General features: G+C 40.3%; 1 protein-coding gene across 1 annotated transcript in view; it reads left to right on the forward strand.

Moving 5' to 3' along the window:
- ttc6 (tetratricopeptide repeat domain 6) overlaps window positions 1-21,129 on the forward strand; it is a 183,228-nt gene that overhangs the window by 47,863 nt on the left and 114,236 nt on the right. The window contains exons 5-10 of the mRNA XM_048600425.1: window positions 2,746-2,955; window positions 5,169-5,328; window positions 6,663-6,776; window positions 14,763-14,864; window positions 16,738-16,833; window positions 18,385-18,561. Of these exons, the coding sequence (XP_048456382.1) occupies window positions 2,746-2,955; window positions 5,169-5,328; window positions 6,663-6,776; window positions 14,763-14,864; window positions 16,738-16,833; window positions 18,385-18,561 (859 nt within the window). The remainder of the gene's footprint in view (window positions 1-2,745; window positions 2,956-5,168; window positions 5,329-6,662; window positions 6,777-14,762; window positions 14,865-16,737; window positions 16,834-18,384; window positions 18,562-21,129) is intronic.

Genomic DNA, 21,129 nt, shown 5'->3' on the forward strand with positions numbered 1-21,129 from the left:
AGGAACACAGCAGGCCAGGCAGCATCAGAGGAGCAGGAAAGCCGATGTCTTGGGTCGGGACCCCTTGATTTCTGAGGAGGGGTCCTGACCTGAGGCATCGGCTTTCCTGCTCCTCTGATGCTGCCTGGCCTGCTGTGTTCCTCCAGCCCCACACTGTGTTACATTTTTATTATATATCTGCCTATAGAAGACTTGCACTTTCCCCTTTATGCTAGTTGCTGTTCACCTCTCAATCTCTCTCTCTTTGCTGTTTTTGGGCTCTACTCCTCCAGGGAGCCTGCCCCCATGAACCAGTGAAAATTCTACTTGATGCCTCTATTTATGAAGCCCAAGATTCTATCTCCTTTACCTGCTCTACCATTTTTAATGAACTGTGCACATTTATTAGTATTTTCTCTGTTCCTGTATCCCCTTTGCTTACAATTTACATACATGATTTAGAGTTGGGGACCAAGTTTAGTGTGTCAAAGTTTGCAGATGACACTAAAATGAATGGTAGAGCAAAATGTGCAGAGGACACTGAAAGTCTGTTGCGGGATATAGATAGGTTAAGTGAGTGGGGAAGGATCTGGCAGATGGAGTACAATGTTGGTAAATGTGAGGTCATCCATTTTGGTAGGAATAACAGCAAAATGGACTATTATTTAAATTTTGAAAAATTGCAGCACGCTGCTATGCATGAATCACAAAAATGTTGGTTTACAGGTGCAGCAGGTAATTAAGAAGGCAAATGGAATGTAATCATTCATTGCCAGAGGGATGGAGTTTAAAAATAAGGCCACACCTGGAGTGCTGTGTACGTTTTGGTCTCCTTACTTGAGAAAGAACATACTGGCACTGAAGGGGATGCAGAGGAGATTTACTAGGTTGATTCCTGGATTGAGAGGGTTGGCTTATGAGGAGAGATTGAGCAGACTGGGACGATACTTATTGGAATTTAGAAAAATGAAACATATAAAATTATGAAGGAAATAGATAAGGTAGAAGCAGGGAGGTTGTTTCCACTGGCGAGTGAAACTGGATCAAGGGGGCATAGCCTCAAAATAAGTGAGAGTAGATTTAGGACTGAGTTGAGGAAGAACTTCTTCACCCAAAGGGTCGTGAATCTGTGGAATTTCCTGGCCAGTGATAAGTTGAGGCTATCTTGATGAATTTTTTTTAAGGTGAAGTTAGATACTTTCTTGAACAGTTAAAGGATTGAGGGTTATGGTCAGCTGGTGGGTAAATGGAGCTGAGTCCATGAAAAGATCAGCCCTTATTGAATGACAGAGCAAGCTTGATGGGCCAGATGGCCTACTTCTGCACTTATTTCTTATGTTCTTACATTCTTTCAAAATTTTATTCTTTGGTTTATACCACCTTCATGTTCTTCCTTTCGGAATGTATCACTTTCCACTTCTCTGCATTAAATTTCAACTGCCATGTCTGTCTATTCCACATGTTTATGAATAGCTGTCTATCGTTTTCCTCCTCAGCTTACTATACTTCAAGGTTTTGTGTTATTTGCAAATTGTGAAATTGTGCCCTGTTCACCAAAGTCCAAGTAAAATGGTGGTGCCTTTCCAGCAGTAGACCAGGTAGACACCAGAGCACAGGCTCCATTCAATGTGGAAGACTCTGCTCCAAAACCTGGCCACAACTGCAGCGGTACCTATTACTGTGGGGGCCTTCCCTTTCATGTCTGATTGCTCCAACTCCTCTGACCCTCTACTTTACCTTGTTTGTGGCTGGTATTGAGAATGGCTTCCCCCACCTCTGACAAACTGGTTGCCGATTTTTGACCACCTCATGGCTTCTTGGAGGCAATGATTTAATTGAATGCATCTTGTATGTCAGGCCTCACTGCAAACATTTGACAGACCCTGTCCTGCATTTCATACTGACAGTGGGAACGGGTCCCAGGAATAGAAATCCTGCACAGAGTAGAAAAGCAAGGAAACAATGATAACCTTTATTGAACACTGTTTCAACGTCAGCTGGGTATTTTGTTTAATGTTGAGCATTGCGTTTTTCAAAGGATGTGAAGGCATTAACAAAATGTGGATAATTGCATAGATGAGGAACTACTGTATTGAAGGATGTATTGAAGATGTTGGGGTTGTTGTTTTCCTTAGAGAAGGGAAGATTTAGAAGTGTGTCTAGGAGTCTGTCTCATGTAGTGATCTAATTATTTCAATTGAACCACACAGGGTGCTCAGTATTAATGATGTCAAAGAGCAGAAAGGAAATTCTGTGCAATGTAAACTAAAGAAAATAACAGAGGCAAAGCTTTAGACATCCTTTACTCTGATTTCTGGTATTCTATCCCACAGTGCAGACATGTATTTTCAGAACAAACCATTACTTAGTAAATCAGAATTGTTGCTGAATACATTTTCACACATCTTGAACCCCTGGATTTGCAACCTAATGGCTTTTTTTTGCTGTATAAAGTCGTTGTAAACTGATGGATGTTTAATAAATAGATTTTCTTCAACTTTGCACTCAGATATTTTGTTGTTCCATCAAGTAAGGATAAATTTCATTTCATACCAATCTTTGCTACAACTGTTTAGGATGTGCCTTATTTTCAGAACATACATATGTCTTTTTAAAAGTGATACTTCTGCATAAAATTGTGTCTTCTTTTCCAAAACCACAAAAGATTACTTTTCTAAGTTTATGTACAGTTCAAGGACTGATGCATTTTTGTCAAATGTACTCACAAAACTTAATTTCTCATGCTACTTTGATTTCTTATTGCAGACATCAAGGACACCAGACTATTCACCACTTTTGCATTGCTGAGCCGAGTCATATATTACCCATTGATTTGCAACTGGCTTCAAAGTTGTATTATACTCCAAGTCGAATAGGGCATGGCTGTAGTAAACTTCCAGAATCAATTCAGCTAGAGGAATCACGTATCTATAAAGATGAAGATTTTTCTTCTCCTAAACAACAGAAGATAGCAAAGTAAGAGCAATCAATGTAAGCTTTCATGACTGATGTATTGAAAATCCATTCACCATGTACAAGGGACCAATCAGAGTATGAATGTATACTTACCACTTGCATGGATGAGTGCAGCTCCAATAATACAACAGAAGCTTGATATCCTCCAGATAAAGCAGTTCACTTGATTGGCTCCACATCTACAAAAACTCAATTCCCGTCACCACCAACACTCAAAAGATAACAGTGTGTGCTATCTGCAAGATGCATTACGGAAATTCACCGAAAGCTCCTTGGACAGCAACTTCCACAGCATGACCATTTCCAGTACAAATGATTATACGGTGCGGAATGTTATGATTTCTATATTGTATTGACCATGGGGAAATTATCACTGAAATGCAAATGGGCAATATAGGACAGTGCAAACATAAATACTTGTCTAGAATTTTTGCTCAATTGCCTTTGTGGGTAAGGTTTAAAGTTGACAGATTATTATTTTTTGCCATTGATTTATTAATTTCCTTCAAAAGTTTGATACATAAGACGGAGCTTAGGATATCAAATTTTACATGATATGTTGAAGGATCAGTTTGAGTGATCTTGTTTTATCATTTTTAAAGAAATAAGTTCTAGATTGCAGTGTTAATTCAGACAGAGAATGCTGCGAAGAAATTAATCAGATTTGGGAGCTCCTGTGGAGAGAGAAACAGAGTCAACATTGAGTCTGAAACTCTGAGTTCTGAAAAAGAGTCATATTGGACTCAAAACGTTATGTTTCACACTTCACAAATAATGCTAGACCTGCTGGGTTTCTCCAGAATATTAGAACATAGAACAGTACAGCATAGTACAGGCTTTTCAGCCCATGATGTTGTGCCGACCTATTATCCTACTGAGATCAATCTACCCTGCACACCCTACATTTTACTATCAGTCATGTGCCTATCCAAGAGTTGCTTGAATGTCTCTAATGTATCTGTCTCCACTAACACCACTGGCAACACATTCCATGCACCCACCACTCTCTGTGTAAAGAACCTACCTCTGACATCTCCCCTATACCTTCCTCCAATCACCTTAAAATTATGTCCTCTCAGTAGTCATTTCTGCCCTGGGAAAAAGTCTCTGGCTATCCACTCTATCTATGCCTCTCATCATCTTGTAAACCTCTATCAAGTCACCTCTCATCCTCCTTCGCTCCAATGAGAAAAGCCCTAGCTTCCTCAACCTTTCCTCATAACACCTGCCCTCCAGTCCAGGCAGCACCCTAGTAAATCTCCTCTGCACCCTCTTTAAAGCTTCCACATCCTTCCTATAATGAGGTGACTAGAACTGAACACAATATTCCAAGTGTAGACTAACCAGGGTTTTATAGAGTTGCAGCATAACCTTGCAGCTCTTAACCTCAATTCTCCTGCCAATGAAAGCCAACACACCATACACCTTCCTAACAACCCTATCAACTTGGGTAGTAACTTTGAGGGATCTATGGCCGTGGACCCCAAGATCCCTCTGTTCCTCCACACTGCCAAGAATCCTGCCATTAACCCTGTATTCTGCATTCAAATTTGACCTTCCAAAATGAATCACTTCACACTTTTCCGGGTTGAATTCCATCTGCCACTTCTTTGCCCAGCTCTGTATCCTGTCAATGTCCTGTTGCAACCTACAACAGCCCTCCACGCTATCCACAATTCCACCAACTTTTGTGTCATTGGCAAACCTACTAACCCACCCTTCCACTTCCTCAACCAAGTCATTTATAAAGATCACAAAGAGCAGAGGTCCCAGAACAGATCCCTGCAGAACACCACTGGTCACCGAGCTCCAGGCTGAAAACTTTCCATCTACTACCACCCTCTGTCTTCTGTTGGACAGCCAGTTTTGTATCCAGACAGCCAAATTTCCCTAAATCCCATCCCGTATTCTGTTTATACTTCAGATCTCCAACAGACCCAGTGTTTTACATATATTTTAGCTTTGTAAGGTCTAAATTTCAATTTTATTAAAGTTCATTGTGAATATATAGTGTGCATTTACTTACTAATTAAAATGTGCAACAACAATATCACGATAGAGGAATTGCATTGATAGAAGAAAAATTATAGTTTCCCACTTGCATTTAATGAATGCATTATTTGTTTGCTCTGCAGTGCTCCATATCTTCATACTACTTTTTTTGTTATCAAATTAAAGTTATAAAGTTACAAGTAGTGGTTTTCTAATTTCAGAATTATCCATGAAGGAATTCCTGCATCAGAAGTGAGTCAGGAAAAGGTGCAGGATGGTGTCAGAATTTTACCACCACTTTCACCTGAATTTCTGATGGAATGGCAAAGAATTGCAGAATATTATGTGGAAAGACCCAGAACTATGTTATTGGGAGAGTCAGTAAGTAATTAATATAATAATGCTAACTGTACAATCAAGAAAAAGTACTGTCGCAATAAATAACAGGCTTTGGTTGTTTCATACCCTTTGCTAAGGATATATATTTTATTCATAAACTGAAATTTAATAAGAGGCATGATTATGTTATGGGATCAAAATTTCTAAGGATCTTGCTCATCTCTCAAAGTGACTCTAACAAGTCACTGATGGAGCCCCTTATCAACGCTGCTTTGTGTTGGGTTTGTATCTTTTCTAAGGGTTTTGCTTGGACTGGGGTGGATAAGGTCAGAAATCACACGACACCAGGTTATATTCTAACAGGTTCATTTGAAAGCACAAGCTTTTGGAGCTGAAGAAGGAGCAAAGCTCTGAAAGCTTGTGTTTTTAAATAGACCTGTTGGACTATAACCTGTTGTCGTGTGATTTCTGGCCTTCTAATGGGTAGAAGAACCTTTATCCACCTCTTACAAATCAAATGCTAACAAAAGCTTGGAGTCATGTGTTTGGGGTTTTCATGCACTGAGAATTCCCACTGCCTTTTATATGTTGTACAAATTTTTTTCGTTGCTGACTGTAAGACTCACTGATCACTGTTTTTTTGGGACTTTTAAAAAATTCCTTTAATGAGATCTGGGAATTGCTAGCTCGGTCAATATTTTTTGCCCATCCCCAATTCCTCTTAAGAAGGTGTTGATGACTTGACTTCTTGAACGAAAGAAATCCATCTGGTACAGGTACACCCACAGTGCTGTTATTGAAAGACCAACAATGTGCTTCCCAAGTTAGGATTCTGCATGACTTGGATAGAACTTGCAGGTTGCGATGTCTCCACGCATCTGCTGCATTTCTCCTTCTCAGGTGGTTGAAGATATAAGTTTGGAAATTTCTGTTGAAGGAGCCTTAGTGAGTTACTGCTGTGCATCTTGTGTATAACACACACTTTCCCACTGTGTGTCAGTGGTGAAATATTTAAAGCCGCTATATTTTGCTATTTACTTCGTCAATATTGAAGACCCTTAATGTTACGTTGGGCTGAACAAGAGCTGAAAGGTGACCAAGGCAGCATGAAATGAGTCTTATCAACCCAGATGAGGAAATTATGTGGAGAGATGGAGGAAAAGCTATTGGTCAGAGTGGATGAAAATCAACATTGAATTTGCACATTGTGTTCTCTACAAGCAATTTTACTGTGACACATTCTGATATTCAACTCAGTAAAAGAAAGAATAGTCTCCATTTTGGTATAGTTTGTATCATTGACATTTGTTGTATGATTAATTGTTTTTAAGTAATTTTCATGGAAATGTAAATCATTTTGTATTTGCTTTGAACAGATGGAAATTTACAAAGATGCAACAAAGCTGTTTTGGACACCGGCATTTCCTAAGTTTGCTGTTCCTATTTCATACATGCAAGAAACCCTATATCCCAAGTTAAAAGTGGAACTGGTAATAAAATATAGTTTGCTTCCAAAAATTATATTCTGATTCAAGGAAAAAATATATATATTTGTAGGATCTATAATAAATTATAATCTAAAAACAAACAGTTGATATTATTCAGACAATATACTAATGCTGTTGATTTGATTTTTGGGGGTCAAATTTCATTCCCTATCTGCCCTGTTCCTCTCCTGTACACCATCACAATGTCCTTTTGTCCATCATGCTTGTGACAGAACTTTGAAAGAACTATCCCAAGAACTCTCCTTCTCTATCACCATAGCGTTGCATTTTTTCCCAAATAAAGTCTTCATTGAATTAGTTTTTCAAAGTTATTATCGAATTTGCTTCCACCAACCTGCGCAAAATAAGTTTCCTCATGTTGCTTTAGGTTCTTTTGTTAATTACCCTAAACTGTGTGTCCTCTGATTACTGACCCTTTTGCCACCGTAAACAATTTTTCCTTAATTATTCTATCAAAGTCTGTCATGACTTTGAAAACCTCAATCAAATCTTCTGTTAACATCAGTCCCCTCATCCAAGTCATAAATACACATTGTAACTGGCTGAGGGAAAAGTACTAATACTTGCAGGACCCTGCTCTTTCTGTCCTGTCAATCTAATAAGTCCCATCACTATTTTCTGTACATTAATCAATCCTCAATCCATGCCAAAACATAATTGTCAATCCAATAAATCCATTACACAAGATCGTGCCCATGCAGCTGCTCCACTTTCAATCCCGAGATTCAATTTTGCTAACAAATCTCACATTTTATCAGATGTGTTTTGACAGTGCAGTTGGTTGTATACAGACTATCTGCATTACTCCTCTTGCTTCTTGTAGAACTGAATCAAATTAGTTAAACACACTTTGCTTTTACCATATCTGTCCAATTTTCCATTGATTAACTCATATTTTTACAGCTACCAATTCATTTTGTCCTTGATTAACATTTATGAAAGTTGCCCCACAACCTAAGTCAGGCTGCATGCATGGTGTGTAGTTGCTGGATGTATCTGTCTCTCCTTTTTTGAAAATTATGCAGTATTTGTACTTAAACCAGAAAGTACAGAAATACTCAGCAGGTGTGACAGCATTATGGAGAAAGCAATAGAGTTTATCTTTTAGGCTGTTTCAGATCAATGCCACTACAATGTCCACCCTAATTCAGTTAGTAGCTGGGTATGCATCGCAGTTGGGTATGGACCAGGTGATGTGAGTGTTGTCTTGCCTTTACTTTGACTATCTTCTTATTATTGTTTAGCTCCCTTGAAAAGACTTTTGGATTCTCTTTTATGTTATGTCTGAATGCTTTCTCATGCACCCCCATTATCCTTTTTTGTTTGCGTGTTCTGTTCTCCATGGTACATTTTTGTACTCTGCTTTGTTCTCAACTGAAATAGGAATTTATCAAACATCTTTTTCACTTTTAATTTTTACATCCTTAGAAATCCAGGGATGTCTGGCTTGGATGCCTGACCTTTCCCTTCTGCTTGGCAATGTGCATTGTTTGTACATGAATTAGTTCCTCTTTGAAGGTCACCCAGTTGTCATTTGCCACGATGTATTTTCTAATTGCCTGCTGTGCTTGCATATTAACCTTCAGTGACTTATTGATGAAGTGTCTACCCAGGTCTACACTTCCTAACCACCAACCATTTAAAAAAACACTCTGCACATTAGTTCTTCCTACCAAAGAGGACAACCTCACAAAATTCCACATTATATTCCATCTGCCACATTCTAACTCATATATTAGGTCTGAATCCTCTTGAAGATGCTCTGTATCTTTTCACAGTACAAATTCACACTTAGCTTTATGTCATGCATAAACTTGGAGAAATATTACATTTGTCCCCATCTCTAAATCACTAATATATGTTGTGAGGGCCCAAACCAGCTTGCCATGTGAGAATGACTCATTTTTTCCCACTCTCTGTTTCCCATCTGTTAGCCAAAATTCTTAATCCATATGGGTATATTACTTCCTATCCCAGATGCCTTAATTATGCTAAGCAGCATCCAATGAGGAATTATTAAAAGCTTTCTGAAAATCCAAGAATATTAAGACCATCAACTCCCCTTTATTCATTCTGTTAGTAGCATCATCCAAGATATTCATCAAGCATGATTTCCCATTCAGAAATCCGTGCTGAATATGCCCAGTCAGAATATTATTATCCAAGCTCATATTTATCAATAATTTATAATAGACTTTAACATTTTCCCCACTACTGATATAAGGTTAGCAAGTCTGTAGTTCCTGGTTTTCTCCCACTCTAACCTCATAAGTGGTAGGGTGGTATTTGCTACCTTCCAGTCTGCATAAACTGTTCCAGAATCAAAGGAAATAGATTGATGATCACCAATACAGCCACTATCTTCATAGCTACCTTTATCAACATGCTTGTATGTACAATATCACGTCTTAGGACATATCAATCTTCAGTCTAATTCATTTTTCAGCAGAGGGGAGGCAATGGCCTAGTGAATCTCACTGCGGCAGGTGGTGGAATTTCAATTCAATAGAAATTTGGAATTAAGAGTCTAATGATGACCACGAATCCATTGTCGATTGTTGGGAAAAACCCAATTGGTTCACTAATGTCCTTTAACGAAGTAAATCTGCCTTCCTTACCTGGCCCAGCCTACATGTGGCTCCAGACCCACAGCAATGTGATTGACTTCCAACTGACCTCTAGGCAATTAGGGATTGGTAATAAATGTTGACCCAGCCAGCAACACCTTTATCCTGTGAATGAATGAAAAAGAAACCAACTTCTTGCCAGTATTAATTTCCTTCAATTCCTCATTCTCCCTAGCCTCTTAGATCTTTAATTCTATAAGATGACTTTTATCTTCAGTTGGTGGCAGGGCAGGCAGGTTTATCATAAGTCTTCCAGCCCAGAATATAATTAAAGTGGAGGTAGGAAAGCAGCCTGATTCAAACACACCTACACTTGCCTAATTTAAATACCCTTTCTTTTTTGAAAATCATCAGCAAGAAGAGCTGCTTGCTCTTGACCTAGATCTTGAAAAAATTACTCCACTTTTGCAATAAATGAAAATGTTAATGAACTACTGCATTGTCTGGTCAATTCATAGATTTATAGATTCATACAATGCAGAAAAGGTCCTTTGGCCCACCAAGCCAGCCCCAACATACCTACCACTAAAAGTGTGCTAATCCCAATTTCCTGCATTTGTCCCATACCCTTGAATGTTATGATATTTGAATTGCCTGTCCAAATATTTTTTTAAACGTTGTAAGGTTTCCGTCCTCCACTACCTTCCCAGGCTGTGCATTCCAGATTCACACCATCTGCTGAGTGAAAAGGTTTTTTTCCCCATTTCCGTTCTGAATCTCCTGCCCAGAGAAGGAAAATTAGAAGACTTCTCTGGGAAAAGATCTCAGAATAGATTTTCTGTTTCTTCATTTATCTTTGGGCTTTTCCTGTGAATTTCCTTGTTGCAATAGGATGAAAAACGATGCCGGTACTCAAATTATTTACTAATGCATTTTAGGACAAAGGCTCAGAAAATCCAATTTTCTATGTAAGTGCCAACATTTAACAACCTTTGAGTAGCAAAATGAAGATATAGTAACACAGAAACTTGGAAAATAGGAACTGGAATAGTTATTTGGCCTATTGAGCCCACTGCACTATTCAACATGATCACACCTGATCCTCTAACTCAATATCATATTCCTGCTGTCTCCCCATTCTCGTTGACACCTTTCGTATCTAGAAATCTATTTTTAGCTTTTTCAAATATACTCAACAACTTCACCTCCATAGGTTTAGCACCGTCTTGAGTTAAGAAGTTTCTCCATATCTCCAAATGGCCTACCGCATATCCTGAGACTGATCTACTAGCTGAGGGAAACATCATCCCTGCATCCAGTATATCCAGTCCTTTCAGAATTTAATACTTCTCCTCTCATTTAAGATCCCCTCTCATTCTTCTAACTTCCAGTGAATACAGGCCTAGTCGACCCCTATCTGTTCTCATATGATTAACTAGACATCCCAAAAATCAACATGGAGAAACTTTGCTGCACTCCTTGTATGGCAAGTATTTCTTTTATTAGGTAAGAAGATCAAAGCTGTGCACAATACTCCAGGAGTGAACTCACTGCACGACTGCAATAAGACATCCTTGCTCCTGCGCTGAAACCCTCTTGCATTGAAGGCCAATGTACATTTGTTTTCCTAACAGTTTGCTGCACCTCCATGCTTGCTTTCAATGACCGGGTCCTTTTGTACGTCAACCTTTCCTAATCTATTACCGTTTACATAACACTGAACATTTCTGTTTTTCCCACTTAAATGGACAATTTCACATTTATCTGTTACAATGCATCTGCCCAGTATTTTCCTACTCACTCTACTTGTCTAACTCATGCTGAGGCGTCTTTCCATTCTCTTCACACCATGCCCACCCCCACCTAGTTTTATGTCATCAGCAAACGTGAAAATAATGTACACAATTCCCTCACCCAAATCATTGCTACATATCTTTAACAGCTGCATCCCAACTGCTGATTTCTCTGGTACCCCACATCTCCTTGTCTTCTACTCTGAAAATGACCCATTTATGCTTACTCTGTTTCCATACTGCTAACCATTTCTCAATCCCTGCCAGTATATTACCGTGAATCCTGTGTGCTTTGAATTTGTACATTAGCCTTGTATGTGTGACTTTATCAAAAGCTTGCTGAAAATCCAAATACACTTCTTCTGGTTCTCCTTCATCTATTCTACTAGTTACACCCTCAGAAAGCACCAGTAGGTTTGTCAAACATGATCTTATTTTCATAAAAGGGAAATGTTGACTTTGTGTAATGCTGTTGGTTCTTTTTAAAGTATTCTGATAGAATACTCTTTATAATAGACCCCTGCATTTTCCCTCCTACTGATGTTAGGCCAAGTGGTCTGAAACTCCTGGTTTTTTCCATCGTTCTTTTTTTAAATAGTGATGTTATATTTTCCATATTCCAATCTGCTGGCACTATTCCAGAACTTTAAAGATAACAAACAGTGCATTCACTATTTCCATGGCCATCTTCTGTACAGCATGTTGAAGACCAGGTCCTTGGGATTTACCAGTTTTTAGTCCTATTAATTGGCAGCATCTGTGGAGAGAAATCAGAGTTAACGTTTTGGGTCCAGTGACCTTCTGAGGAAGTGTTAGTGCACCCGAAACGTTAGTACTAAATTAGCTGTTTAGTTGTTCTTGCATTTTCTTTTTCACCATCAGTAATTTTCCTATTTTAATGTGTAAATGACGTATATTTGTCTTCAATAATCTTTTCCTTTTAACATGCTTATAGAAGATCATATGGTTTTATTTTATGTACCTTGCAAATTTACTGCCATACTCTATTTTTCCTCTCTTAATCAACCCCTTGGTCCTCTTTTGCTGAATTCTAAACTGTTCACCATTATTAAGTTTGCTACCTTATTGAGCAATTTTGTATGATTCCTCTTTGTATGATTCCTCTTTGTATATAATACTACTGTTTGTATAATAATATCCTTTGTATACAATACTACCCTTAACCAGGAAGGAATGTCTGAAAGGAACCTAGGGTTATGGGAGGTAAAGACGACACCAATAAAACAAAAAAGCTTGAGGAGATCTTTCCCTCATTTACAAGGGCTCTACTATCTTTGACCCTCAACATTTAAAAGAACTTCCACTCATGGGACATGGGTGTCATTGGCTGGGCCAGTACTTATAACCTTAGTTATCCTTGAGAAGCTGTTGGTGAGCTGCCTCCTTAAACTGCTGTAGTCCACGTATTGTAGGTAGACTGAGAGGGAGAAAATTTCAGGATTTTGTCCCAATGACACTGAAGGAATGGCAATATATTTCCAAGTCAGGATGGTGAGTGGCCTGGAGGGGATCTTGCAGGTTATGGTGTTCCCATGCATCTGCTGTCCTTGTCATTCTAGAGGGTGGTGGTCATGTGTTTGGAAGGGACTGTCTAAGGAGCCTTGGTGAACTGCTGCAGTGCATCTTGTAGATGGAACACAATGCTGCTACTGAGTGTTGGTGGTAGAGGGAATGAATGTTTGTCATGTGATGCCAATCAAATGGGCAATTTTGTCTGATATGGTGTGAAGCTTCTTGAGTCTTATTGGATTTGGCACTCATTCAGGTAAGTGAGGAATATTCCATCACATGCCTGACTTTTGAAATTGGTGCATTTCTGTCTGCCAGAGTTATGTCCACTGGGCTGCTACCATCCAAATCTGCAAACCATTTGACTGAGGATGCACCCTCAGGAATTAGCACCATAGATGGTGGGCATGGAGGTTGCCAGTTGGAAAGCTGCTTCCCAGAATATTGTGCCTAAGTGCACACCTCAGATTGGTGTGGAGTCCACACCCAGAAGTGCTTCTGACTTCTGAAAACAAACAATCAGCATAAGATGGCTATAGCTTTAGTTTAGTTCCTGCCAAGGTTAGTCAGCTTCATACCTCATTACAGGCATGGTTCAAACGTAAACAAAAGAGCTGAATTCCAGTTGTAAGGTGAGAGTGACAGCCTTTGACATCAAGACATCATTCAAATGACTGTGGCATTGTGCATCTCTAACAAGTTAGAGTCAAAGGGAACCAGGGAGCTAACTTTCCACAAGCCAAAGTCATAATGAGCAGAAAGGAAAATGGTTGCAGTTGTTAGAGGTCAGTTACTACAGCTCCAGGATATTGCTGTAGGAGTTTCTCAGGTTAATATCCTTGGCCCAACTATCTTCAGTTGCTTCACCAACAACCATCCCATCATAAAGTCAGAACTGATGATGTTCATTGATAATCACACAATATTCAGCATCATTTGCAACTCCTCAGTTACTGAAGCAGTCAGTGTCCAGGAAGACCTAGACTATATCCAAGCCTGGGTTTACAGGTAGTAAGTAAATTTCACAAATGCCAACAGAATTCTCTACCAACAGAAAATCCAACTATTGGCCCATGACTTTCAGTTACATTACTGAAACTCCCACCATCAACATCCTAGAGGTTACCATTGACCAGAAACTGAACTGGGCCTACAATATTAATTTTGTAGCTACAAGAGTTGGTCAAGGGCTAGGAATCCTGCAGCAAGTAACCCACTTCCTGTCTCCCCAAAACCTGTCTATCATCGACAAAGCACAAGTCAGGAGTGTCACGGAATACTCCCCACTCAACTGGATGAATGCAGCTCCAACAACACTAAGAAACTTAAAACCATCAGGAAAAAGCAGCCCACTTAGCTGTCACCATTTCTGCAACCATTCACTTTCTCCGCCACTTACTCTCAGTAGCAGCATTGTGTACCATCTACAAGATGCACTGCAGAAATTTACCAAGGCTCTTTAGACAGTCCCTTCCAAATACATAACTACCACCATCCAGAATGACAAGGACAGCAGATGCATGGGAACACCATCACCTGCCAGTTCCCCTCCAAGCCACTCACCATCTTGACTTAGAAATATATAATTGTTCCTTTACTGTCGTTGGGTCAAACTCCTGGAACTCCATCCTGAACAGCATTGTAGATGTACCTACAACAACTGGGTTGCAGTGACTCAAGAAGGCTTCTCACCACCATTTTCTCAAAGGCAGTTAGAGATTAGGACTAAATGCTGGCACAGTCAGTGACACTCAAATCTCACAAATAAATATAATGCTAAATTTTGGAGTCGTGAAAATTTTTAAAATCATGGTACAAAGAGTGTTGTAATTGAAAAACTATAAAAACAAATAATAAATTATCATTGAAAAGGTATTATTTTAACAACTCAAATCAACTATATTATTTTGTTGCAAAAAGTCGTTATCTATCAACTAAATGAATCATTGCTTCCATGCTATTATTGCGGTTGAAATGAAATGTTTGAGACATTGATTCATGTATCACTAACATTTAACAAATGAAGGTAAGATTTCAGCATATAATCCTGTTGAACGATTTTTATATCAAAATTAAAGGATCACACAGCTATCTGTGACTTTGACGAGGAAATATACCAATTGGATGAAGAGTACGACGCTGATAATGACGAGGAAAATTTTGAAGAGAAAGCTGCGATGGTATGAATCACAAATGATTTTTTTTTCCTTTCATGTTTGACAAAACAAATCCAGGATTTCTGTTTCAGGAAGAAACGAAGCTGACATTCCTGACGTTTACATCTAGGGAATCACTATTTTGCCAGGGCAGGATGTCAGGATAAAGGATTGAGGTTTGTTTCATCGGCCTCTCCACTTTTCACATTGGCCAGGGAAATAGTAAGACTTGCACCTGATCCTGTGCAGTGTTTGTGTCTGCAGTTGTCCATTCTCGGTGTGATGTAAATAGGTTCGGAAGGGCTTCGCTGGGTTTTCTGTTTAATCTTAGGCATTTTAGTGCAGGAATGCCCTATTTTACCCTAATTCTGGATCTCAACTAAATAGCGGATCTGTAGAGGCCCTGAAAAGTCTGGGCGATAATTAATATCTTTTTGTTCTTTTCTGGCAACGCTTTCAGTCCATGGGGTCTTTCTCATTGTAGCTATTCATCTATGACAAGTGGGCCTGACCTTGGAACCCACTGAGTAGCCGGAAATCTAAGTCTTTCCTACTCCTCATGCTGAAGATGAGCCTATCCGCAGCCCTTTGTCCCCTCTGCCCCCACCCCACCCCACCAAAGAACTGCCAGGGAAAGGGTAGGGATCAAGGCTGAATTTATTTGGATTGGACACTAACTTTGCATTTACCTCTTCTAGCTCATGCTCTGGGCTAGCCTTTATGGAATTCATATAAAAGTGAGGGTCAGAAATGGGTTGCCTTTCAGTGTGAGTTTTCTTCCTCTCCCAGCCTGCTTTGTGAAACGGACTTTGGGGGGGATAGAGGAGAAGGAGTAGGGTGGGTGTGTTCCTGCCTCACTCTCAATGCACACATTTACTCACGCACTCTCACTCACTCCTGACCCTTCCTCACTCCCTCACTCATGGGAGAGTTGTCTAGTTAACAACAGCCACATCAAATGAAAGAATGAAGAAAAAAGAGGAATTTCACTGAAACACGGTGGAACCATCAATGAAAATCTCTACTTTTGATGTTATGTTCGGGTCATTGATCTAGCATCGGAAGATGGTTAGGCCTGCCGAGTGAAACCCCTGCAAATAGAGGTCTTGTGATGCAGTGGTAGTGTCCCTACCTCTGGACCAACAAACCTGTTTAAATCCCACCTGTGCCAGAGGTGTGTAATGGCATCTCTGAAGAAGTTGACTAAATGGGAAATGATGAAACTTCTGCGGTGATGTCTCCACCTGCAGTGATTGACGCCCAAGAGTCACAGCCTTCTTCCTTTGGGTTAGTTATGATTCTAGGCAGTGGAGTGCTTTGCTCCTAATTCCTATTGACTTCAGGTTTACTCCTGATCCTTGATACTATGAATGCTTACTTGATGTCAAGGTAGTATTCTCATCTTATTTTCAAACAATGGCTGTCTAAATTGCAATTTGTATCAAGTCCTGTTCACTCATCACTTCCCTACTTGCTGACTTATGCTAGCTCCCCATCTGGCAATTACTTAATTTTAAAATCTTCTTCTTCTTTACGTGTCAATCCTTGACCTTATTCCCCCACCTCTGTAATCTGCTGTAGTCTTTCTCTTTGATATCTACATCATCCGCAATTTTAATCACTCTCCATTAGTGGGTCACACTTTCAACTCCCAAGACCTACACTCTGGAATGAAACATCTTCTCTGTCCTCCTTTAACATATTTCTAAATGTGTACCTTAACCAGGTTCTTTGGTCCTATGTCCTGATACTACCTTCTCTGGCTCAATAAGTAATTTTTAACAAAATTTCTAACAGAATTGTTGAGTGCCTGAGGATGTTGATTAGTGACACTACATAAATGCAAGCTATTGTTGTGGCTGTGGTAAGTAATTGTATGTGATATGTTTTATTTCAGCAAAGGACACTTTTCAAAAAGCACAGTTCGTTACCAGATCTACGAGTATTTTCTTTTTATTCTTTCAGTGAGTCATTCAAAAACATTAACTTTCAGGTACCTTCTCCATTTTGCAATATATTTTGAGTACTTTCTAAGTTTAGAGTAGAAATTTCAAGATAATTGTAAATAATCACCTGTTTTGAAATTTTTAATGTTCCAAAAGGCATTTTTAATGTACGGGTTAACAACGCCTAATGTCTTTGCTTTAATATTTTAGAGATGTTGCTTTTTACTTCTGGAAATTTAATGTTATATGTAAGTACATTTGTACATCTGAGTAAACAAAACCTCTAGAAAACATCTGAAGGCTGTACATCACTTAAAATTAAGATCATTACAATTCAAAACGTAACTAGTATATACTGAATAAAGTCAGAGTAAAGGATTACGGAATAGTAAGTGGTTGTACTTAGTTAAAGAATTTGAGGTAGTTATTCCATTGAAATAGCAAAGTTCTAAATCTAGATTCCCAGAATGAAGAAAGATTTTGGGATTGTTAATTTGTATGTCTACGCAGGAACAGGCTATGTGTGTCACATAGGTGGAGCTTACTGAGTTTGACTGAATTTTCCCATTTTGAATTGGTGTTTTGATGAGTGAGATTCATGGCACCTGGCTCACAATGACTTTTCTCTTGTAATCTTCCGCTCTACACCTTATTAACTCTGGATGTGGCCGCTACAGTGCCCTTCTTATGGAATCAGATGATAGGAGAGAATGAGGTTTTCACTGTTGCTGGGACACTCCTATACTCATGCCATTGGTGTCGTATGCACACCATTTCAGACACTGTGAGCCAGAAGCTGCCCTTCATACATGGGTGGCTGTATTGTTATCAGACAGCGTGATCAGAAAGGTATGTTAGCTTCCCACTTTACCAGGATTTGATGGTGGACAGAATGATGGAGAAGAGGAAGGCACTTTATCCTGCAGCTTGGCAAAGGAGGCCATGTTACCAGACTCGGTCAGTGTGGATTGAGACAATGGCCTGAGTCAGTGCAGTGTTCAAGGTAAAGTGAAATGCACTGAAGTGTAGAAAAAGTGTTAATGATCTTCTGTGCTCTGCAAAGCTAAGCACTTTCTCATCTACCTTACACTCCCAGTGCTTCATTCACTCTACTTCTGTCACTGCAGATGCCTCTCACCAATACTCATGGACTCCCACTATTGCCTGCATTATGCTCATTCAAAGGCACTCAGTCATTCCATCCACTCAAATTATTAACCCTTCCTGGCCTTTTATATTTCCTCATCACTCACTTGGGGTCATCAACTCTTCTGCATCACCACTAACTGTTCCTCCATTCACTTCAATTGTACTTAATCCCCCCATCTTTGTCGCAGTGCAAGATGAATGTGTCATGATTGGGCCAAGACTAGTGATGGGGAAGGTGGAGGGAGTGGACATAGATCTCCTTGTGTCATATGAAGAGAAAATATTCCAGCTAGCTAGAGAAGAGGACGGCTGCTCACATGGAGAGGGGTACACAACTTCATTGTGTTGTATTGTCCTGCTCTTCCATTATCACCAATGCCAATTCATTCTTAATCTGCTTAAGTGTTTATTTCTCTTACACAACTAGTTCCCTTTCTTCTCTTTGGCAGGCACCAGCAGCATCCAACAAACCAGCACTAGAGACCTTTAGCTCCATCTCTGAGGAGAAAGCTACTGAATCCTTAGAGAATGCAATGGCAAGGCCTTCACTTGCATGCTCCTCCAGCTCAGAGACTGACACTTTTGGTGGGTACTCTTTCTGGATTAGGACTCAGGAGCACTTTCTGGTGAGCACATCACTGATGCATCTCTGCAGCTGGTTGAGGTAGAAATGCCCCAGGTATGTGACACTCAGAGAGTTGATGGAGACCAGCTTAGCCCAGGCAGAATACAATCCATGGTCTCAGCTATTAATGACATTATCAAATTGCACAAGTAAGCATAAGATCCGCAGGCAGGTTCATCGGAAGTAGGTGGTAAACTAGAACAAAGGATGGAAAGTAATGGTATCACTGATATCCCAGATGTGTTTATGATTTGGGGATTGTGAAATGCTATACAGATACCCAGTTGTTGCTTCAGCTCTTGGCTTAAAAATTCAGGACAGTTATATCCTTGCAGCCATTGAAAAATGGGCCATCCAGTTCTTCTGAGTGTAAGTCCTTCTATAGCTGATGACACAGGTCGGTGCTGATGGCTCAAGACATCCTTCATCTGTGTCTGTGCAGTCTTTCAGAGAGTGGAAGATAATGACAGTGAGGCTTTCATCATTCTCTTCCACCTCCTTGGCGAATATTCACTTGCTGCTTTTTCTTTTGGGCATTGTACAACAGCCACTTGAGCTTACTACTCTTGCAGGATTTGCTGACATTGTTCAAATTGCCTGCTCCTTCAACATTGCCTTTACTTTTGAAGTAATACCACAAAGACTGCAGCCTTGGCCATATCCGCATCAGATGTATGAGCAGGTAGTCGATGGGGAATGTCAGAAAGAAAATATTATTTCATTAATGGCACTCCTGAGCCCTCACATTGATCATTTATCATGTTATGCTTGAACATGGTCTGCCATGCAAGTTGGTCAATGTCATGTCTCAATAAGGAGCTCTGAGGTATTGAAATTTTTCCAAGTATATGTTGCACAACTAACTTATTCACTCTAAACTGGGGAACTGGGATTCTGGCAGTGTTCTATCGTGATAGCCTGCTACCTTCATCCGGAAAATAAATGCACTCTCGCACATCATGGACCTTTGCATGCTTACAGTTCAGTGTGTGAATGTGGTGACTCTGAAGAGATGAAGCCCAGGTGAGGCTTTCAAATTAGTGACTGACATGACAATGGCACAATTAGTGAGAACAATGATTACTTGATGCCATAATTCTTGAACAATGAATGACCAGGCACTGAATGAAGCATAATTAATGCAATTGCCCCTAGCAGGAACTTCACATATAAACAATATTACTCCACTGTCGAAGATCTGGAGATTACAGCAGTAATCTGGTCACTCTGCCTGCTGTGGCAACCATATTGTGTAGTTATTGCAGTGTTGGTTTTGGATCAAAGGAAGCAAGATTTCAACTTCATGTCCTTGTGAGTGATTTGAAGGCCCCAACAGGATGATGCCCCTCTCCTCCAAGTTCCCCTTTGCGTTGCCATCCCTGTGTGCCAAAGACTTTTCAGCCTCCCTCCATTTTCATTTAGCCTTGTTTTTTAAGCCTTCATGTCCACAGTTTACACCCGAGTGACCATGGCTTTGCGAATTGCCATGCTCTTGTTGGCCACTTTCACCATGTAGGAGCTGGAGTGATGGTGAGTTGTGAAGTGGCGCGCTCCTGAAGTTCTCAGTCTCATCCTCTGGTCTGAAATCCCACCCTTTTATCTTGATTGCCCACGTTCACAGTAATCATTACCTTATCGACACAATCCAATGACCAGACTTGATTATCCCCAGAAATGTGAGTGTGGCCTTAATCTCAGTTTGGATCTCATGAGGGAAAAGCAGCAGGAAGATTTACTCTAGCTTGCTGTTCGTGGAAGAAATCAACAGAAGTCCTCATTAGCTTTCTGAAAAAGCAGGCATTCAGTAGAATTAGCTGGGATATATTTTTGTATGTAAGAAGACATTCATACAGGGGATTAGGGATACATAATCAAGAGGTATTAAACTAAGATAACAAAATGTAGAGCTGGATGAACACTGCAGGCCAGGCAGCATCAGAGGAGCAGGCAAGCTGATGTTTCGGGTCTGGAACCTTCTTCAAAAATGGGGGAGGGGAAGGGGAAGGGGGCTCTGAAATAAATAGAGAGAGGGGGAGGCGATGATAGAAGGTGGATAGAGGAGCAGATGGGTGGAGAGAAGACGGTCAAGGAGGCTGGGATGAAGCCAGTAAAGGTGAGTGTAGGTAGGGAGTTGGGATATGGGTTGGTCAGTGAGGAGGGAGGGGCGGGTAGGTGGGAGGGAAGACGGACAAATCAAGGAGGTGGGGATGAGGCTAGTAGGTAGGAAGTGGAGGTGGGGGTTGGTCAGTGAGGTGGGAGGAGCGAATAGGCGGGAGAAAAGACAGATAGGTCAAGGAGGCGGTGACGAGATGGGCTGGTCTTGGGATGAGGTTGGGGTGGGGAGATTTTGAAGCTTGTAAAGTTCACATTGAGACCATTGGGCTGCAGGGTATCCAAGCTGAGGTGCTGTTCCTCCAGCCTTCGGGTAGCATTGTTGTGGCACTGGAGGAGGCCCAGGATGGACATGTTGACAAAGGAGTGGGAGGGGGAGTTGAAGTGGTTCGCGACTGGGAGGTGTAGTCGTTTGTCACGAACCGAGCATAGGTGCTCCACAAAGCAGTCTCCAAGC

The sequence above is a fragment of the Rhincodon typus genome, chromosome 8 (genome assembly GCF_021869965.1).
Source record: "Rhincodon typus isolate 14 chromosome 8, sRhiTyp1.1, whole genome shotgun sequence".
Lineage (NCBI taxonomy): Eukaryota > Metazoa > Chordata > Chondrichthyes > Orectolobiformes > Rhincodontidae > Rhincodon > Rhincodon typus.